The 18,790-nt window shown below is 39.5% G+C and overlaps 1 protein-coding gene across 14 annotated transcripts in view; it reads left to right on the plus strand.

Moving 5' to 3' along the window:
* LDB2 (LIM domain binding 2) overlaps positions 1 to 2,172 on the plus strand; it is a 273,724-nt gene extending 271,552 nt beyond the window's left edge. For 4 of the 14 annotated variants that reach the window (XM_039541715.1, XM_039541714.1, XM_039541710.1 and 1 more), the window contains one exon: positions 949 to 2,164. In XM_039541715.1, the coding sequence (XP_039397649.1) occupies positions 949 to 1,179 (231 nt within the window). In that variant the 3' untranslated portion in view covers positions 1,180 to 2,164. Of the gene's footprint in view, positions 1 to 913 lie in introns of all 14 variants that reach the window. The other 10 variants (XM_039541720.1, XM_039541718.1, XM_039541721.1 and 7 more) reach the window with 7 other exon arrangements.
* Positions 2,173 to 18,790: the final 16,618 nt, after the last annotated feature.

Here is an 18,790-nt window from a genome sequence, read left to right on the forward strand (position 1 = left end):
TGGTTTACTAGTTTTCGTGGAAGGACAACTTGTACTTAAAGCAGTGATTAGATGGATTCTTTCCTTCTTGAATGCTTCAGTTTTTGATGACTACTAGCTTCATCAGTATAATTATAATTAGCACTCTTCATCTTCCTTTGATGGTACCAGCTGGACAGATTGGTCCTCTTACTGCACAGATTGGCGGCAGGGTTGCCTACGCAAAGATAGGTGAGAGGCACCATGAAATAACAGATGGTAAATTCAGGGCTTGTTGGCAATCAGCAGGTTTTTGCTAATGACTTAATTAACTATGCAAATTGTCAAATCAGCGTGAACATTGTTTTTATCAAAAACTTTACCTAAATTAATTACCATAATTAAGTAGCAGAATGTCAAGTATATTGGATGCGCAAAAGGGCTTGGCTGGCTAGGGATAAGAGAGTTACCGTCTTTGCACTGTGTTCTTTTTTTCAACAGCCTGAGTGTGAGAAGTACTGTGTCATGTACTAGATTTACTGCATGAATGTTACAAAACTGCAACTCATTTGCATCCTGAGCAGTCTTTGTAAACAAAATAATTGATGGCCTGGAAAAGAAATAATTTATAGAGTGTAAAAATACCAAGTAGAAGGTTAAACCAACCATTTAAAACTTTCTAACAGTCTCCACTTTTGTAGTCTGATTATTTTTTTAATGTATATTTCATTCTTCTTGCTTTATCTATTTTTGGGTTTTTGAGACCCAGTGCCTTGAATATACAAATAGATGAGGGTTTTACAGTGTTTTATTTTATAAATTAAAACTCAAGTGTAAGTTTGCATCATGGCTCTAACCATATAGGAGCATCTGATTCCATTGTGCGAATGTCACAAAATTAACAGATTCAAATCCTCTAATATGGCTATTTTAAGTTGGTTTTTTCTCTCTCAAGGTTTCCATATAACAAATGTTGGGTGCTGTTCACAGGATGTGATGGTGGTAGGAGAACCAACGCTGATGGGAGGAGAATTTGGGGATGAAGACGAAAGGCTTATCACTAGACTAGAGAACACACAGTATGATGCAGCAAATGGCATGGATGATGAAGAAGACTTCAACAATTCGCCTGCACTGGGAAATAACAGCCCATGGAACAGCAAACCTCCTGCTAACCAGGAGACCAAATCTGAAAATCCCACGCCACAAGCTTCCCAATAGGTTATTCTGCAGCATTATTCACTGTTATGTATGTCAGTGGATTATAATTACTATTTTACACCATTCTTAAAAAATAAAAACCTTTCCAGATACAGTATCTATTTCTAAACTACAGCTATCTGATTTTTTTTAATTAGAGAAAAATCATATATAAGCTTTCATGTACCTTTCTTGGAAGCTTTCACACATGACACGATACTGGCACTGACCTCAATTAAAATAATTGAAAATTAAATAGCACCTCATGGCAAATTTCAAACAAAACATTTTGTTGGAGGGGTCTTTTTTCCTCATCAAACAAAGGCCATATTTAACAAGTCTTCAGTGCTCAGGATCTCGTTAACATAACTATGGAAAACTTTTTTAAAATTGTAAAATATTTTCTGCTTTTCAACTTGCACCTACAATTTCTTGTTTCAGAAAAATCAGCTTTTTAAAAGTAATTTAAAGTAACCTTAGTTCTTTCTTTAACTCTTCTTTCATTGGTTAACCATTTAAAGGATCCAGCATTTTTAATTTATATTGTAGCTGATGCCAATAGTCCTTCTGTCATTTATCAAAAGTGCTGAAACAAGAAATGTCTTTTTTTTTCCATCAAAGACATGAAAAATATTTTTATGTGGAGAAAGACGCCCTGTCCTATGAGAGTTTATGCTTTGTAAAATTGCTGTTGATCCAGATATTTTAAAGCCATGTAATCCATTAATTTTGTGGGCAGCTTAATAAATCTAAAACTTTTGTGTTTATTATTGTATCTGAGTTGGCTTTGTTGTTATTTCTTTTCATAGTATATTTCTTGTATCATATTTTTGTAAAGCCCTGGAGCCCTCAAACCAGTTACTTTTTTTTTATTATTATTCTGGTGTATTTATGTGAAACTTTATAAAAGAAACTAATTTTTTTCATTTCCATATTAATATGTTCAATTCATCATGTAAAGACACAGTGAGTCAGTGTGTTATATAATACAACTGTATTTTATGTATGCTTTGCCAATAAGTGTGCCAATAAACTGTGTTAACAAATGTGCTCTTACATAGTACTTTCATAGTTCCTTACAGACAAGAAACATACCAACTTGGACTGATCATGTAACAGTAATGATAGGTGCAGTTGATCTGAATCCCTTTGTCGATTTCATTTCTTGAAATCGGTGTTTCACCTACAATCATCATCATCAACTGTTTCTCGCATAAATGGAAGCCTGTATTTAAAGGTATATAACATTCACATTTTAATTGGTTTATATCTTCTCTCATTAAGTGTTTGTGTCAGTGAGGGGCCAATAGCAGTGGCTAGCACCAAGGCCAAAGAAGTATAGTATAGCAGGAATAGCACTGAACTACCTAGGCCAAAGCACCCCTGTATTGAGCTACATACCTCTCTGATCTTCTGGTTGAGCAGAAACAGCCCACTCTGCTGAATTCTGTGTGATAGGGTTCCATAGACTATTGACAAAAGGATTGGAAGTTATTTCTTCTTCTTTTGCTATCAAATACAGTATTCAAAAGTTCCGATTTGCAACAGTAACAGAAACCTACAACATTTTAAATAGCACTGAACAACCTGATGCACATGATACCAGAGCAATGCATTCTGGGAAATTGTAACAAAATTTGTTTCAGACAGAACAGGAATTGCTGAGAATGTCAGAAGAGTACTGTGAACACCATTAAAAAGTGCAATCCTTCAAGGACAGTATTGCGCAAGATTCCCAAGGGAACTGTACTTCATAATACTTTTTTTAGTGCATAGAGGATCACACAATATCTCCTGAGCACACCACTTTTGAATGTCTGCTACTGTAGTAGCCACATCACTAACACTGCACCAGTTTACTGAGAGAGCCCACAACTTAAGCAATATGTGAAGTTAAAGAGTCAAATAAAATAATGCAGCAGTTCCTGATTCCTGATTTGCACTGACTGATTAAAGACTGCAAACTGTTAAAGCTGATAAAAGAAATATATTATAAACAATTGGCACCTCATGAAAGTTACTGTAATTGAGCTACAGTAAGCTGAGCTTTTAGCTAAACACAGCAAGTTGAATAAAGTGTGATTGTTGCAATCTTTGGCACTCAAGAGATCCTGAAACATAGCAGTATTGAGATAAACAGGAATAAAACCTAAAAAATGAAAGTAATTTCTACACTATAAGCCAGATCATTAATAGATATAAATTAATGTCAGTAAGGCTGTGCCAATTTACACCAGACAAGGATCTGGTCCTCCGTAAGATATAGACTCATGGCTCATGTGATTTAATGCCCCTGTAAATCAGTTATTCAATAATGAAATTGCAAACTTTTCTCTTTTTTAATTTGCAAGTATTTTCTCAGTCTAAAAAGTTTAGGGCTTGCTCCTATCTGTCTGTCTAGTTATTGTGTTTCCTTCTTTCTTGGTAACCTTTTCATTTTGGAATTTTTCATGACCATCACTTTTTTTTTTTAAACCCAGAGAGGTACAGATTTTAGACATGCTACTGAGTCAGCCATCGAAATAAACATTATATAATACAAAAAATGTCAAACCTGGGGATTCTACTAACTTGTGGTGACATATATGTTTTTATTGTGGAGTTAGACTGTCAGAAGTTTGGAAAACAATCTTTCTAGGACAGTGACAGATTTGTAGATTGCAGTGCTGCCAACTCTCATGATTTTATCATGAGTCTTGTTAATAGTGGATGTTTTACTTAAAGCTGAGCTCCTGGCAGCAAGTGATTAAGTGAGAATTTCAATTTACATTTTAAAAAAGTATATTGCTAGCCCTCCTGTTGGAGAGAAAAGTTTGAAAATATGGCCCAAGTGCACCGTAAAGGCACTACTACTTTGGCTGTGTCTGTAGCTGCTCCTACTAGTGGCTGGAGTCTCTGGCATAGGAACATTTTTAAAAGGAGTGATTTTGAAACCTTTTGAATTCTGAAAATACAATAAAATGAGTGTTAAAAGTACCTAGAACAGGGGTCGACAGCCTTTCAGCAGTGCTATGCCGAGTCTTCATTTATTCACTCTAACTTAAGGTTTCGCGTGCCAGTAATACATTTTAATGTTTTTAGAAGGTTGCTTTCTATAAGTCTATAATATATAACTAAACTATTGTTGTATGTAAAGTAAATAAGGTTTTTAAAATGTTTAAGAAGTGTCATTTAAAATTAAATTAAAATGCAGAGCCCCCCTGGACCCGTGGCCAAGACCCGGGCAGTGTGAGTGCCACTGAAAATCAGCTCGCGTGCCGCCTTCGGCATGCGTGCCATAGGTTGCCTACCCCTGACCTAGAACATTAAAGTTTATTCTCATTTGTTTATGATTGACTCCTTTGTGTGAATTTTCAGGTATAATTAAGAGATTTAAACCCCACTTTAAGGTTCCAATTCAGGAAAGCATCCTATTCAGCAAAACACATAAGCCCACGGTTAACTGCTTTGCTGAATACAGATGGATTTAAGCATGGCCTTTTGTATCTTATTGAACAGGAACATGAAGACCTAATCCAAAATCTATTGTAGTTAATGGAAAACCTCCCATTAAGTTAATGGACTTTGGCTCAGGCCTTACATGCAAAACCCAGTGCAACCTTAACTAGGGAGCTGCTGACTTCATAATACTATTTATGTTAAAAATACAGTTTATCTCACCAGAAAACCTTTGTTAGCCTGAGCTAAGGGGACTCATACATTGGCTCAATGTTTCAGTAACTAGCACAGTAGGAACGATCTAATGTCAGTAATCTCCTCTCCCTACGATCATTTAATTATATGCACTGTGCACATCTTGGAAAGTACACAACTGCCTCTGGGTAAAGAATAGTTCCCTCTGTGATCTCCACGATGGTACAGGAGTACTTGTGCACTGTGTATTTTTCTCAGATCCCAGCTCTCGTTACAGAAGTGTATAGATATCTGATGTATTAAGTATGGTATGATGTAAGAAAGGCTGGACTGAGTATGGCTGCAGAGCTAGTGGAGTTGCTCCTTCATAGCACATTCAGCATGTCGAGACAGTGGGTCCATCAATCTATGACTTTATCAGCAATCATTTTTCCCCTGTAAATAATTAAATACACGCTGTATTCCATTAAGGGATTACTGGCTCCTATATAACCGCAGAAACATTACAATTACACACTGTCATTCTAATTCTAAAACCCTAATCATTTGTATTATATTTCCATAAGCACACTTAAAAGGCGTTCCTTATTATTAATCTTTTAAGACCGGTGCTACCATTTTAATTCATAAAAAATGTATAATGTGATATCACTCATGTCATTACAGTAAATAAACATAAGAACATTTGAAAAATGGAAAACAGACTCCTTGGAATGTCCTGCTTGAACAAGACTAGTGCCTCAAACAACCTCAAAACCCTCCCAACAAGGTGACAGTCCAACAATGATAGGTTGAATGGCAGATGGAGATAGATAGGTGCATAGGTAAAATTAGCTGTCTATGAAAGAAAACTTTCAGATGATTTGGACCAATTAAATTACGCAATACCTAGTTATGTAAACATGATCTTTTTATTACCCCCACTTCCCGCATCTAATTTGTTAAACTCACTCTTTGGATCTTGTTTCCAATTAGCTCTGGAAAGGCCACTACCAAGTCAAAGGCCAGCCCCCTGTGCTCAGGGTGGACCAAGTAAACCTAGACCATCCCTGGTGTTTCTCCAACCTGTTCTAAACCTCCAATGGTGGGGATTCCACACTCTCCCTTGGAAGCCTATTCCAGAGCATTATTGCACTTAGAAATTTTTTTTCTAATAGTGAACATAAATCTCCCTTGCTGCAGGGTAAGCCCATTATTTCTTGTCCTACCTTCACTGGACAGGGAGAACAATTGACCACTGTCCTCTTTATAACAGTCCTTAACATATTTGAAAACCGTTATCAAGTCCCTTCCAACCCAATCTTCTTTTTCTCAATGCTAAACATGTCCAGTTTATAAACTTTCTTCATAGGTCAGGTTTTCTAAACCCTTTTTCATTTTTGTTGCTCTTCTCTGGACTCTTTTGGCTTCATCTGTCCAAACATGTGGTGCACAAAAGTGGACACAGTACTCCAGCTGAGGCCTCACCAGTGCCAAGTAGCCATGGACAATTTCCTTCTGTGTCTTATATATAACGTTCCTGGTAATACACCCTAGAATAATATTAGCCTTTTTCTCAGCTGCATCTCATTGTTGACTCGTATTCAATTTATGATTCACTATAGTTCCTAAATCTTGCAGCAGTACTACCACATACACAGTTTTTTCCCATTTTGTAACTGTGCATTCAATTTTTCCTGCTTAAGTGAAGTACTGTGCACTTGTCTTTATTGAATTTCATCTCGCTGAATTCAGACCAAGGCTCCAATTTCTCACTGTCATTTTGAATTCTAATCCTGTCATCCAAAATTCTTGCAACCCCCTCCCACTTGGTGTCAGGTACAATTTCTCTAATTTGCTTATGAGAATGTCATGGAGGACTGTGTCAACAGCGGTACTAAAATCAAGATATAATCACACCTATTGCTTCTCCCATCCACTAGGCCAGTAACCTGTCAAAGAAGGGAATGAGGTTGGTTTGACATGATTTGTTCTTGATAAATCCATGCTGTCTTCCTAATATCTTCTAGGTACTTATTAATTTTTTGCGTAATAATTTATTCCATTAGCTTTGCAAGTCTTGAAGTTAGGCTGACTGGTCTGTAATTCTCTGGGTCCTCTTTGTTCCCCTTTTTAACGATAGGTACTATGTTTGCCCTTCTCCAGTCATCTGGGACCTCACCTATCCTTTGAGATTGCTTCGCCTCATACCTTAAGTCCCCCCTAGAATGAATTTCATTAGGCCCCCACCAACTTGAATACATCTAACTTATCTAAATATTATCCTGTTCTTTCCCTATTTGAACATAAGAATGGCCCTACTAGGTCAGACCAAAGGTTCATCTAGCTCAGTATCCTGTCTTCCGACAGTGGCCAGTGCCAGGTGCCCCAGAGGGAATGAACAGAACAGGTAATCATCAAGTGATCCATCCCCTGTCGCTCATTCCCAGCTTCTGGCAAACAGAGGCTAGGGACATCATTCCTGCCCATCCTGGCTAATAGTCATTGATGGACCTATCCTCCATGAATTTATCTAGTTCTTTTTTGAACCCTGTTATGCTCTTGGCCTTCACAACATCCTCCAGCAAGGAGTTCCACAGGTTGACTGTGCGTTGTGTGAAGAAATACTTCCTTTTATTTGTTTTAAACCTGCTACGTATTAATTTAGTTTTTGGCTTGTGTTCCTTCCCCCCTATTAATATTGTGTTGAGTATCTTGTTGCCATTAACCTTTTTAGTGATAACTGAAGCAAAATAGCCATTAAACACCTCTTGATGTCATCAGTTATTAGCCCACCTTCCCCACTGAGCAGCCTTACTTTCCTTCATCTTTCTCTTGCTTCTAAGGTATTTAAAGCACCACTTCCTATTGCCTTTTATGTCCCTTGCTAGGTGTAACACATTTTGTGCTTTAGCCTTTCTGATTTATCCCTATATGTTTGTGCTATTCTTTTGTGCTCCTGAGTAATTCATCCATGTTTCCACTTTTTGTAAGATACCTTTTTCATTTTCAGGTCATTAAAGAGCTTTTGTGTCTTTCTGTATGTCTGTAGACTAGGCTCTACTCCACTTGGGGTATATGGATGTTATCACAACTTAAATAAAAAGTAAATAATTTATTTATTTTTCTAGGTTCATCCCATATGATACACCATTTGCCTAACTGTCATCAAGGCCTACCAGAAAAACATGACAAACTTGAGTTGAGTTGACTTGCCTTATGAATCATACTGTTTTGTGGTGTGAGCACATCAAACCTCCCAGATAAGCAGGTTTGGCCTGGATCAGTATTTGGACCGGAGACATCCAAAACACACCTGTATGTGCAGGAAATGGTACTGATTACTCAGTAGCATGCTTCTAAGTCAGTACTAAACAAGTGCTCCACTCTGGTGTTGGGAAGGCTGGCATCAAGCTTCTGAAAATGCTCTTTCAACAACCTGGCCATTGCTTAATTGCTCCTGCTGTATTCCTGGGTACATCAGCTTGCAGATGCAGCAATCTGTATATATAAATCAAGTAAATCCTGGCTTTTGAGCACGCGAACAGATTTTCGTATAAATATTGTGGGTGCAGTTAAGGAGGGCCATTGACAATGTGGCCCCATCGATTTATTTGTGCTTTTCCAACAAGTATGTAAAGAAGCGGAAGAGGGGAAGAAACATCATTGGAGAGTTAAAGGAACAAGATCATGCCTCATTATGTTGAAGAAAAACTTGTTTGTGCCTGAACTATCCTGGAGAAATTGCTAATTGAAATTGTATTATCTTCCTGAAAATATGCCATGCTAATGCAACTCTGGTGGATCAGAAACCTGCCTTATGGCACAGCTAATCCCGGAAGTTAATTTTACAAATTTTAAAATATTCCCATTGCCAGCATAACTTTGCAAGAGTGGGGCCTAATGACACTTACGGTTTCAATAGCTTTGTGATTACTTGCCAGATGCCTCAGACACTGAGGTTTCCATTATACCAGTCATTTAACATTCAGTACCACATATAGCTGAAGTAACACTGATATATTCCTGTGCTAAGATTAGGACACACTGTGGTACCACAATATTGCAGAGTGAGAAATGTTGAAATTTTAATTGTGCCCCTGAACAGAAATAATTTTTTTAACTAATTCTCTAAATTTATCAACAATATTGCTGTGCCATACCAACGGATTGTAGTTTCCATTGAAGAACTCAATACTTACTCAGATTTACATAGAATTTACTATACCAGAGCCATGTAATTCAGCATCATGTCTCTGACAGTGGCTGGTACCAGATGCTTCAGAGGAAGAAGCCCCATAGAGGACAGTTATGGAATAATCTGGATTTATGGAACATTTCTTTCTGACCCTGTCAGTCAGCTGTTGGCTTGTGCTCTGAAACATAAAGTTTTATATCCCTTATAAAAATATATTTTGGTCTTAATGTAACTGTAGATGTTCTCATATCCATGTAAATGTTTAATCCTCGCTGCTTTTGTAAAAGTACTTATACAAAGCCACTCTCCACACATGCACAAACACAACAGACAATTTTATAAGCTAGAAAGCAATCCACCTATGTTTACAGACTCTGAAGTCATAGAAAGACATTGTGCCATTCCAATATGCCAGACATATTTTGGTGGCCTGAAGTAAATCCTGCTGAAGTCAATATGTGCATTTCCATCGAATTCAATGGAACTGGATCCAGGGGCGGCTCCAGACCCCAGCACGCCAGGCGGCGGCGGCCGGGCGGCATGGCGCGCTCGCTGGGGGGGGGTGGCGGGGGCAGTGGTGTGCGCCTCTCCCGGCCTGCTGAGCCGGGAGGCGGGGGTCGCCGCGGCTCCGGTGGACCTCCGTGTGTGTGTGGCTGCTGGCTGTGGTCTGCGCGCCGCGCGTGGCCGGCGGGACCGCGAGCGCCGCCGCAGGCGCGCGCGCGGAGGGACCACCGAGCTGCGCCAGCAACAGCAACTGGAGCGCGCCGCAGCATGCCTGCCTGCTGGGGGGGCGAATGTTCAGAGCCGCCCCTGACTGGATCAGGCCCATAAGCCTTGATTTAGCAGAGCACTTAAGCACATGCTTAACTTTAAGCATGTCTGTAATCTTATCCCTGGTCAGTTATGCATTTGCTAAAATGCCTTGCTGAACTGGGCCCTTAGTTTACAGGCAGCTCCTGGTCTGAAAATCATCACGACTTAGGGCCCTTTTTCTTCAGGGCTGCTCTCAGCGCTAATGTTGATACTGTAAACACATCACAGCCATGCTTTTTAAGAGGGCAGGTCCTTTCTCATAAATCGTACGTCAGAAAACACAGCTGGTGTTCAAAATGCCATATATATAGTGCACTAGTTCATCCAATATGTATTTATACCTGAGGTGCATACTAGGCCAAAGGCGGTTTTTGGTTTGGTTTGGGGTGGGAGGTGCTTTGTTTTTGTTTTGTTTTTTAATTATGGTATAATATTTAATTATTTTCAGCTGCTTACAATCTTATAAATTGTGAACTAGCAAGCACAAATGCCATTAGATTACAACTTTCGCTTAAGTATTTTATAACACGCTAACATGGATTCTGTCTAATGACTGGAGATCCCCAAGTTTTGTATCTCTCTAGTTTAATTAATAACTCTGCCTCAACAATTCTGAATTCATCTGAGGTAGTGTGTTCACTTCAGTTATAATGTATAGCTAGTGTCTCCTTTGTAAGTGCATTTAGGAGACATTTCCAAAAATTAAATACGAAACAGTCATTTAACACTTACTTCTTACCGTATTCAACTCACACTCTCATTTCATCACATAAAGTTTCGTCTTCCTTGAGTGATCTCTGGGGGGTCTGAGTACTGGAAAAGCTTTTATGAACTGTGTTCTTTATTTCTACAGCCGATTTTTAAAACTTTCTCTCTAATCTTCCTGATGGCTTTTTAAAAACTCATTTGCTATTTTGCCCAACATTTTTAATCCTCTGCCCTCTGTTGGCAGAGGATTAAACTAAATTGTGGCCCAACGGGCAACCCCATAAAAATCAGGAAGCTATATAGGTTGCAAAAGATGATCCATTTTAGCTGATAGAACTGCAAAATAAATAAATAAAAATAATACTTTCTGAACCGCTATGTTTTATATTTTATTACAGAAGAGTCCAGCAACAGTGTAAGAGACATAAAACTGTCAGTGTAGTTTGCTAAATTATCATTTCTATTTTACACTTTCTTTATGGAGGAACTGCAAGCCCAACCCCTTAAATTCACTTTGGGTGAAATTCACACCTCTACACAGGCCTGGCAGTGGCCCAATGCACATGGGTGAATTTTACCCTTTGAGCTGTAATCTGGCACTTGAATTCTCAGCAAGAGAACTTTGGAAGGGAAAAAAACCCAGCTATGAATTCTTATTTCTGTACCTTTTGTTTCGACATGTGATTACTTAGGAATTGTTACAGGAGTCCTCTATATATGTAAACAGTTATTAGAAAAAGGTTCCAGTAGATGGTGCTCAAAAATATGCAGCATAGTTCCTGGGTTTTGTAGGATGAATAAAGTTGCTTGGGTGTGCACTGCAAATAGCTTCCTTCGGCTGCTCTTTACATAAACTCTGAACAGGAATCTCAGGTTCCACTATTTTTAAAAAGTAATTATTTAGCCCTCATGATCTAGTGTAGAGATTGAAAATGTGCACTTTGGACTCAGAAACAAGAAGAAAAGCAAGAAAAACCCCAAATTAAACTTTGTTTAAAAAAATGACATATCATGCTTAGTGGGTCTGACTCAGGAATGTTGAGCACTCGTGGTTGGCAATATTGTGGATGCCAGTTGTATTTCAGCAGAAAAGAACAGCTAGTCACCAATTTATAAGAAATCCGATGCTGTGATATGAACATTAGAAGTCCATAGGGACTTAACAGTTTTAAGTTCAAGGACACATAATAGACATCGCTCACAAAACCTTGGCACAGTCCAACACTTTTAAAATTGGTAGAGAGTTTTAACTACTTCTTCTTCTTCTTCTTCTTTTCTTTAACTACAAGAAAGGAATTGCTAAGAAAAACCTACATAGAGGAAAAAGCCCAAACAACTAATAATTGAGGCTCCATTCCTGGAATGAGCTCCAGGCAGGCAGAGCCATGTGAATGTGTGCAAATCAGTGCAGGGTCAGAACTTAAGACAGAAATGGAAAAAGGTGTTGTTGTTTTTAATTTGCTCTATGATAATGGGGGCATAACAATACGTTTTGCAGCCTTAATTACACCATCTCTATTAGCCAATGCTGTAATGCAATGATGAATTAATTAGCCATAACCCTCCAAGTCAAAAAATTGACCCAAATCCCTAACCAGATGTCAATGAAGTAATTTCATCTTGAAACACCGAGACTTTGTCTAAAGTGGAAAGTTTTACCACTTATACCAATATAGTGATATCAGTATAATACCCTTGCCCTCCACCCTGTGTGGACACTATTCCACTATACAAGTATTTTTTTTCCAGTTTTGCTTAATAAGCTAAACCCAAAAGATGCAGTCTTATACCAAAATAAGAATGTCTATGTATGGGGTTAAACCAGCATAACTATACTGATTTAAATTCACATCTTAGCTTATACCAGTATAACAGTCCCTTGTAGACAAGCCCTGAGTTCTTTTCCCCATACTGGTGATTCAGCAATAATGCCCATTAGTTCAGTGTGAAATATGTAGTGGGGACTGATTAATTTTGCAGATTGTCTTTTTGCAGTAAGACATGTATATGAAGGGGTCTTCTCCTCATTTGTTTCTCAATGCGGGCTTCCTGTCAATACCTCTGTTACCAACATCCCCACACTGAGCTGAGGCACCAACCATAGAAGGCTTTCAGTTTACAGAAATAATATAGCAAAAGAAGATAAATAGGCATAATTTTAGGGCTGTTTGAAAATTTTCCATTAAAATATTTTGATGGGAAATTTTTCATAAGTGTCTGCTTGCCATTGAAAAACTTCCATTTTTGGACCAAAAATAGTTTGATTCTGAAATGCCATTGCAATGCCTCCTGGGAGTTATAGTTGCAGTGCTTCATGTGTTTAATCTTTGTTATGGGATGGACTCCCCAGCTGGACTTCATCTTCCCTGAGGGACCATGGCCAGACAACTGCCATTATGCATTACAGTGCATCATGGGAACTGTAGTCTGACCAGGGAGTCCAACCCATAAAGGAGGATGGGGGCATGAGGCATCTGAACTACAACTCCCAAGAAATTTACCATGGGAAAACAAAAAAACCCAAACTTTGTCTAAGAAGTTCTAATTATTGTTACAAACCATGAGGCTCTGGTTTTGAAAATCTTGGTGCGTCTTTTAGCCAAATCCCTCACACTCAGAAAGGGGAGAGTTCATCCCCTTCACTCTGATTTCATGCTTACTACTGAAACTCAGTAGTGTAGAGTCACCAGTATAGACAATGCCAAGCATTCAAAAATCAAAATCATGAGATTGGCTTGAAAATAATAAATACTAGATTTTTTTCATTTGCCTTTTGAGTTTTAGGTTATACTTTGGTCATATTTTCCAGCTTTTTTTCTGCTACCATGAGGGCTACAGACTCGTGTTTGTTTTTTTCTTTAAATGAACACTGAGATTCTCCCAACTCCAGCAGCTGAGTCTTTAAGAAAAACACCAAATATTGCAAGACATAATAAAACTCATAAAGGTCTGGGTCACCATTTTACAGGAACCTATCCCAGCATGCTTTTCTTGTAACTGGCCATTTAAGTTTGGCAGGAACAAACAGCTGTGGTTTTAAAGTGCCATTTACAGTTGGCTGGACTTGTTGCTTTTTCTGCCATTCAATCTGGTAAGTAGTATTAATTACTATTGTGTTTTTCTTTTCTATTATTCTTTAGGAGATAGCACATCCTAACAAAACACCTGAAACACCTAAAAGAAACTTCCGTTGAACTATGCCTTCTGATAACTAGAACACCAAGAATTAACACCACTGGGACTCAGGGTGTATCAGTGTTAAGGATAGGTTCATTCTGTTTTAACATTATCCCTTGAGGTTTTAATATGTTGACTATCCCACTTTGTACCATTCAGAGCCTCAGGTTTCCAGCACATACCAATTTCTTTTATTCTCAGCTGTGCTTTTTGACCATACCAATCATAAATTATTTTTGTTGGATTAATGGCACATAGTTCAGTCCCCAGCCGTTATGTTCAGCTGCCATTGATGAGGAGTGTGCAGTTAATATCTAGGTAGAGTAAATATTCCTTTTTAATTCTTTGCCCCATGCTATTCTTCATTATGTGTCCACGGTAATATTTTAACATATGTAATTATATATTGAAGCCACTCAACATTTTGCACGACCCAAGATAGCTGTATATTTCAAGACTAGTGAGTCTTCTGCGGAGGTCTGGCAGTTTGAATCTATTTATTATAAATATTAAATTCCATAGGTGCAGGTATTCCCACAGCTGGGAATCCAACAAACTTCTACAGAAGTAGAGCATAAGATGCAAATGACCCACCTCTGAACAATTGCTTAAGTGCTAGTCATCCAGCACCTTCTTTCATTCTCAATTTTGGTAGCAGGATTATTCTATATAGAGGACGTGTCTGGGGTTATAATGTATTTGGTTATTAATAGACAACATCTGCGTAAAATGGACAGGGATTATCTGAGCAACACAGGCACAATGATCATTTTTTAAAACCAGGATGATTATCTGTGTTTTGTGCAATTGCTTACACCATGGAAAATATAATTTTGTTCAGGTAATTTTTCAGAGTCCCCAGTGATTTTCCTGTTCCTTCAACAGCCTCCTCCAGTCTGCAAGGAGTGGGGTGGAGAGACCAAAGTTCTGGCAGCTAGCCACTCCTACTCCCTCTATAATACTCCCTTCATAATTATTCCTATTGTCCAATGATCCACTCTTTCCTCTTAACACCCTGACTGCATCCCTCCTCAGGGAAAAAAAATCTCTTGTAGTCATTTCTCTCTGCATCTTTGCTTTCCTGGATATGATTTCTGGCTTTGGGAAACCCAAAATCCATTCTAACCAGGTGTTGCATGACTTGTCAATCTTAAATAGATTGCACTGTAGCACCAATATTTTTCCTTCTTTTAGTTGTCCAAGGAAACGCTGCATGTGTTCCCCAACTGCTCAGGTCCTTCAGACTCAGGAGCACCCACCCCAAACTTTATCTCTGCTGCTGGTCTTGATGTGACCCAATGCTACCTATTGGAGCATCACACCCAGTCCCTGCACTCATTTGAGTAGCTGCTCCAATTTATCAGCTTTTAGGGCTTCTACCCCACCCTTCAAATTGAGAACTGTTAATGGAAGGAAATACTCCATTTTCCACTGCTATAGCTAGTGCCTGTATAGATGTTAGTGTGACGGTACCTCCCATAAGACTTTATGGAACTATGCTTAGAATGTGTTTTATGCTACATATGCCATGTAACATATCTCAAAGGTTATGATCTACTGAACATATTAATCCTATTTGTATGCATGTATCATTATTCAAAGTTATGAATGTTATGAATGTTGGCTGTGTACTGGCTTGATTTCTAAATAACCTTAGTAGAGCATTTGGTCAGCTCCTGGAGAAAGGAATGTTGAAATTAAGTACCTAATCAAGAACCACTTAAAGGACACTGGATCTTGGAATGCTCCAATCCACGTAAGAAGGCTACTTGAGGATGTTCAAGGTAGCATGTAAACAATGGATGCATGGATATGTGACTTGTCCAGGTGACTCCTAAACTCCATCTTGGAGCTGGACTTTGCATAGGAAGGAGGAGGGGGTCTCCACCCACAAGAGAAAGTCTATTTAAACCCCTGGGAGACCCCTCCATTTTGTCTTCAGCTGGCTAAAGAGAGAGCATCTCCCCCCCCCCCCCAGGATACTTGGAAGAAACTGGAACAAAGGACAGTAACTACAGGGGTGTGAGTGATTGCTGGACCCAGGCTAAAAGGAATTAGTCTGTAAAAGGGAGTGTTCTGGAACTGGTGAGGATCTTATTCATATTCAGTTTGATTAGACATAGATTTGTGCATTTTATTTTATTTTGCTTGGTGATTTATTTTGTTCTGTCTGTTACTACTTGGAACCACTTAAATCCTACTTTCTGTATTTAATAAAATCACTTTTTACTTATTAATTGACCCAGAGTATGTATTAATACCTGGGGGAGCAAACAGCCATGCATATCTCTCTATCAGTGTTATAGAGGGCAAACAATTTATGAGTTTACCCTGCATAAGCTTTATACAGGGTAAAACAGATTTGTTCGGGTTTGGACTCCATTGAGAGTTGGGCATCTAAGTGTTAAAGACAAGCACACTTCTGGGAGCTGCTTTCAGGTAAACCTGCAGTTTTGGGGCAAGTAATTCAGACCCTGGGTCTTTGTTGGAGCAGACGGGAGTGTCTGGCTCAGCAAGACAGGGAGGGTGCTGGGGCCCCGAGCTGGCAGGGAAAACAGGAGCAGTAGTAGTCTTGGCACATCAGTTGGCAGCTCCCGGGGGAAGTTCTGTGATCCAACCCATCACAGTTAACTTGCTAGAAATTGCGTACAGCTTTATGGAGCAATATCTGGCAGATCACGTGCCAGCTCATGCCAAGGCCCCGAGGCCTCAGCTGGACACTGCTGGAAACCAGCAGTCTCACTTACACCATCTGTACCCTATGTTTTAAGGTTATATTAAGTGTTTGTATTGCAAACCTCTGTAACTATGTAACTCACTAACAGTAGGAGAGAAGCATTGCCAAGTGTGAAATACTAGTTTGCCATGTGAGGTGGTGTTATCTCCTGCCCAACAAAAGAAGGCCCATAGACACCAGCCAAGCCCTGGTGGAACATCAAAAGATAAAAGACTTTGTTGATTGCTCCCTGCCCCTCACACAACCATGAAGAGGAGGCGTGATTGTGGACTCGTCCATCAGCTTGAATTCTGGTGGGGAGGAAATAAAAATCTGCAACCAGAATCAACTGCTTGGATTTTGGGAGGACAAGATTTCTAAGCATAAGCAAGAGATTCCTCAGCTGCTCAGCCTGGGTTAGCCCTATAGGATATATAGAGTTTGCATATTACAGCAGCCTTTGGAATCTAAGACTGTAATTCATTTGTATGTGTATGTTTACCTACTTTAACCTTATAAATAACTCTCATTTCTTTTTCTTAGTTAATAAATCTTTAGTTAATTTATTGTAAGACTGGCCACAAGTGTTGTCTTTGGTGTGAGAGCTGAGGTGCAATTAACCTGAGGTAAGTGACCAGTTCTTTGGGACTGAGGGTAACCTGAATATTGTTGTAATGCTTGGCGTAAGGGACCACCTATCACAAAAGCAAGCTTACCTGGGTGGCAAGATGGATCCACGTACCCAAAGGGACTGTTTGTGACTCCATGTTGAGGCTGTTTAGTGCCTGTGGAGTTCACACCTGATACTCACAGCTAGGAATAAAAGAAATTGGTATTTGCTGGAAACCTGAGGCTCTGAATGGTACAAAGTGGGATAGTCAACATATTAAAACCTCAAGGGATAATGTTACAAACAGAATGAACCTGATACTTGGTTGGTGAAATCCAAATATAGAACTCAACTAATTTGGGTGCGTGCCCTGCTTCTTAACAGTCTGCCCTGAGGTTGGTACCCACACTCCTGAGCCACTCCAGACAGCTTGACATCTGCCCTGTAGGTAGTGCCTCCAGGTCAGGGCTGAGACACACAGGCAGGACAACTTGAGGAAAGCTTGCACTGTGGCTAAGGAAGAGGACTTTTAATGCAGCACCTTTCACAGGCACCAAGCTAAACAATATTTCACGTGAACTGAAAACTATTTTTTAAAATGCTGAGCTATGCAGTCTTTAACTATAGATGTGATTTATACCTGTGGGTGTTCTAATGGCGGGGATAGGAAGGGGCAGGCATCTGACATAGAGAGGCAGGTTTTGAAACTGCTTTGCACTCAAAGATGGATCAGTGCAAATCTCTTCAGGCAGAAAATCAAATGAGTCCTATCACCACTGCCCAATAAAAAACCTGCTATTTTTGACATACAAAACACATGATTTGTCAGCGTTTCTTGATGACCACTGACTTCATGTTTTGTAGAGGTAATTAACTGATCAGCTGGAATTTCTGTCTAAGAGTTGCAAGGTAGCACATTAATATGGTTGGAGTATCTGTTGCCATATAAAATACACAATAGAAATGGTAATTGTGCTAGTCTAGGAGCAATTCATTTGGAGATCTGCACTGATGCTCTGCCACTACATCTGTAGTTCTGACTCATTTTCTTCCCAGGGCTGATGAAGAGAATCTGATTTTAGAATGTACATTCATTATACTAAATACCACGAGAAAGGCATTGCCTACAATGTATCTTTTAGTTTTGGTCATTTATGGACATAAATTGGTACAGTTTCAAAGGGTTGTGCATAGATTTTATTTGCGTGACTCCCTGTAAAGGGCTTTGCCCTCACACCGGCAGAGAGGAGACCAATGTGCTCCTGTCTGCCCATTCGACATGAGTGAGGTGCACCTGCAAGGCTTGTTCTGCCTGGAGGATGCGGGGGAAGAGGGGCTGATTTTAAAAGGGAAAACCTGCCACAAGAAGGGGTGGTGAACAGGGAAAAGACTGCCCCAACTCAGACAGACAAGATGGGCTTGGTGAGAGGCAAACAGAAACAAGCCTCACTGCTCTCAAAACTGTGATATCTGACCTCAGAGTGGTATGCCCCATGAGGAAGGGCTGGAGGTAGACCCTATTTTAGACTAAGCCCAAAGGGTCACCCTTATCTCTCTTTATTTTCTCACAGACTCCTCTCTCCCATAAGGGAAAGAAGAGGGAAAAGGACTTTTCCTTTGCTTGTTTGTGCCATGGACCCCTTTGGTGTCTCCCACTGGCAGTAGAAAAAGACAGTATAAGCACCTGAAGCTGGGACTTGAGGGGGTCACTGCCCCCCACAGCTCCATTGATTTTAATGGGAACTCTGTAGCTAAAGCCCCCAAGTGGCACACAGAGAAGTATGGCATACTTAGCATC

The sequence above is a fragment of the Mauremys reevesii genome, linkage group 5, assembly GCF_016161935.1.
Source record: "Mauremys reevesii isolate NIE-2019 linkage group 5, ASM1616193v1, whole genome shotgun sequence".
Classification (NCBI taxonomy): Eukaryota; Metazoa; Chordata; order Testudines; family Geoemydidae; genus Mauremys; species Mauremys reevesii.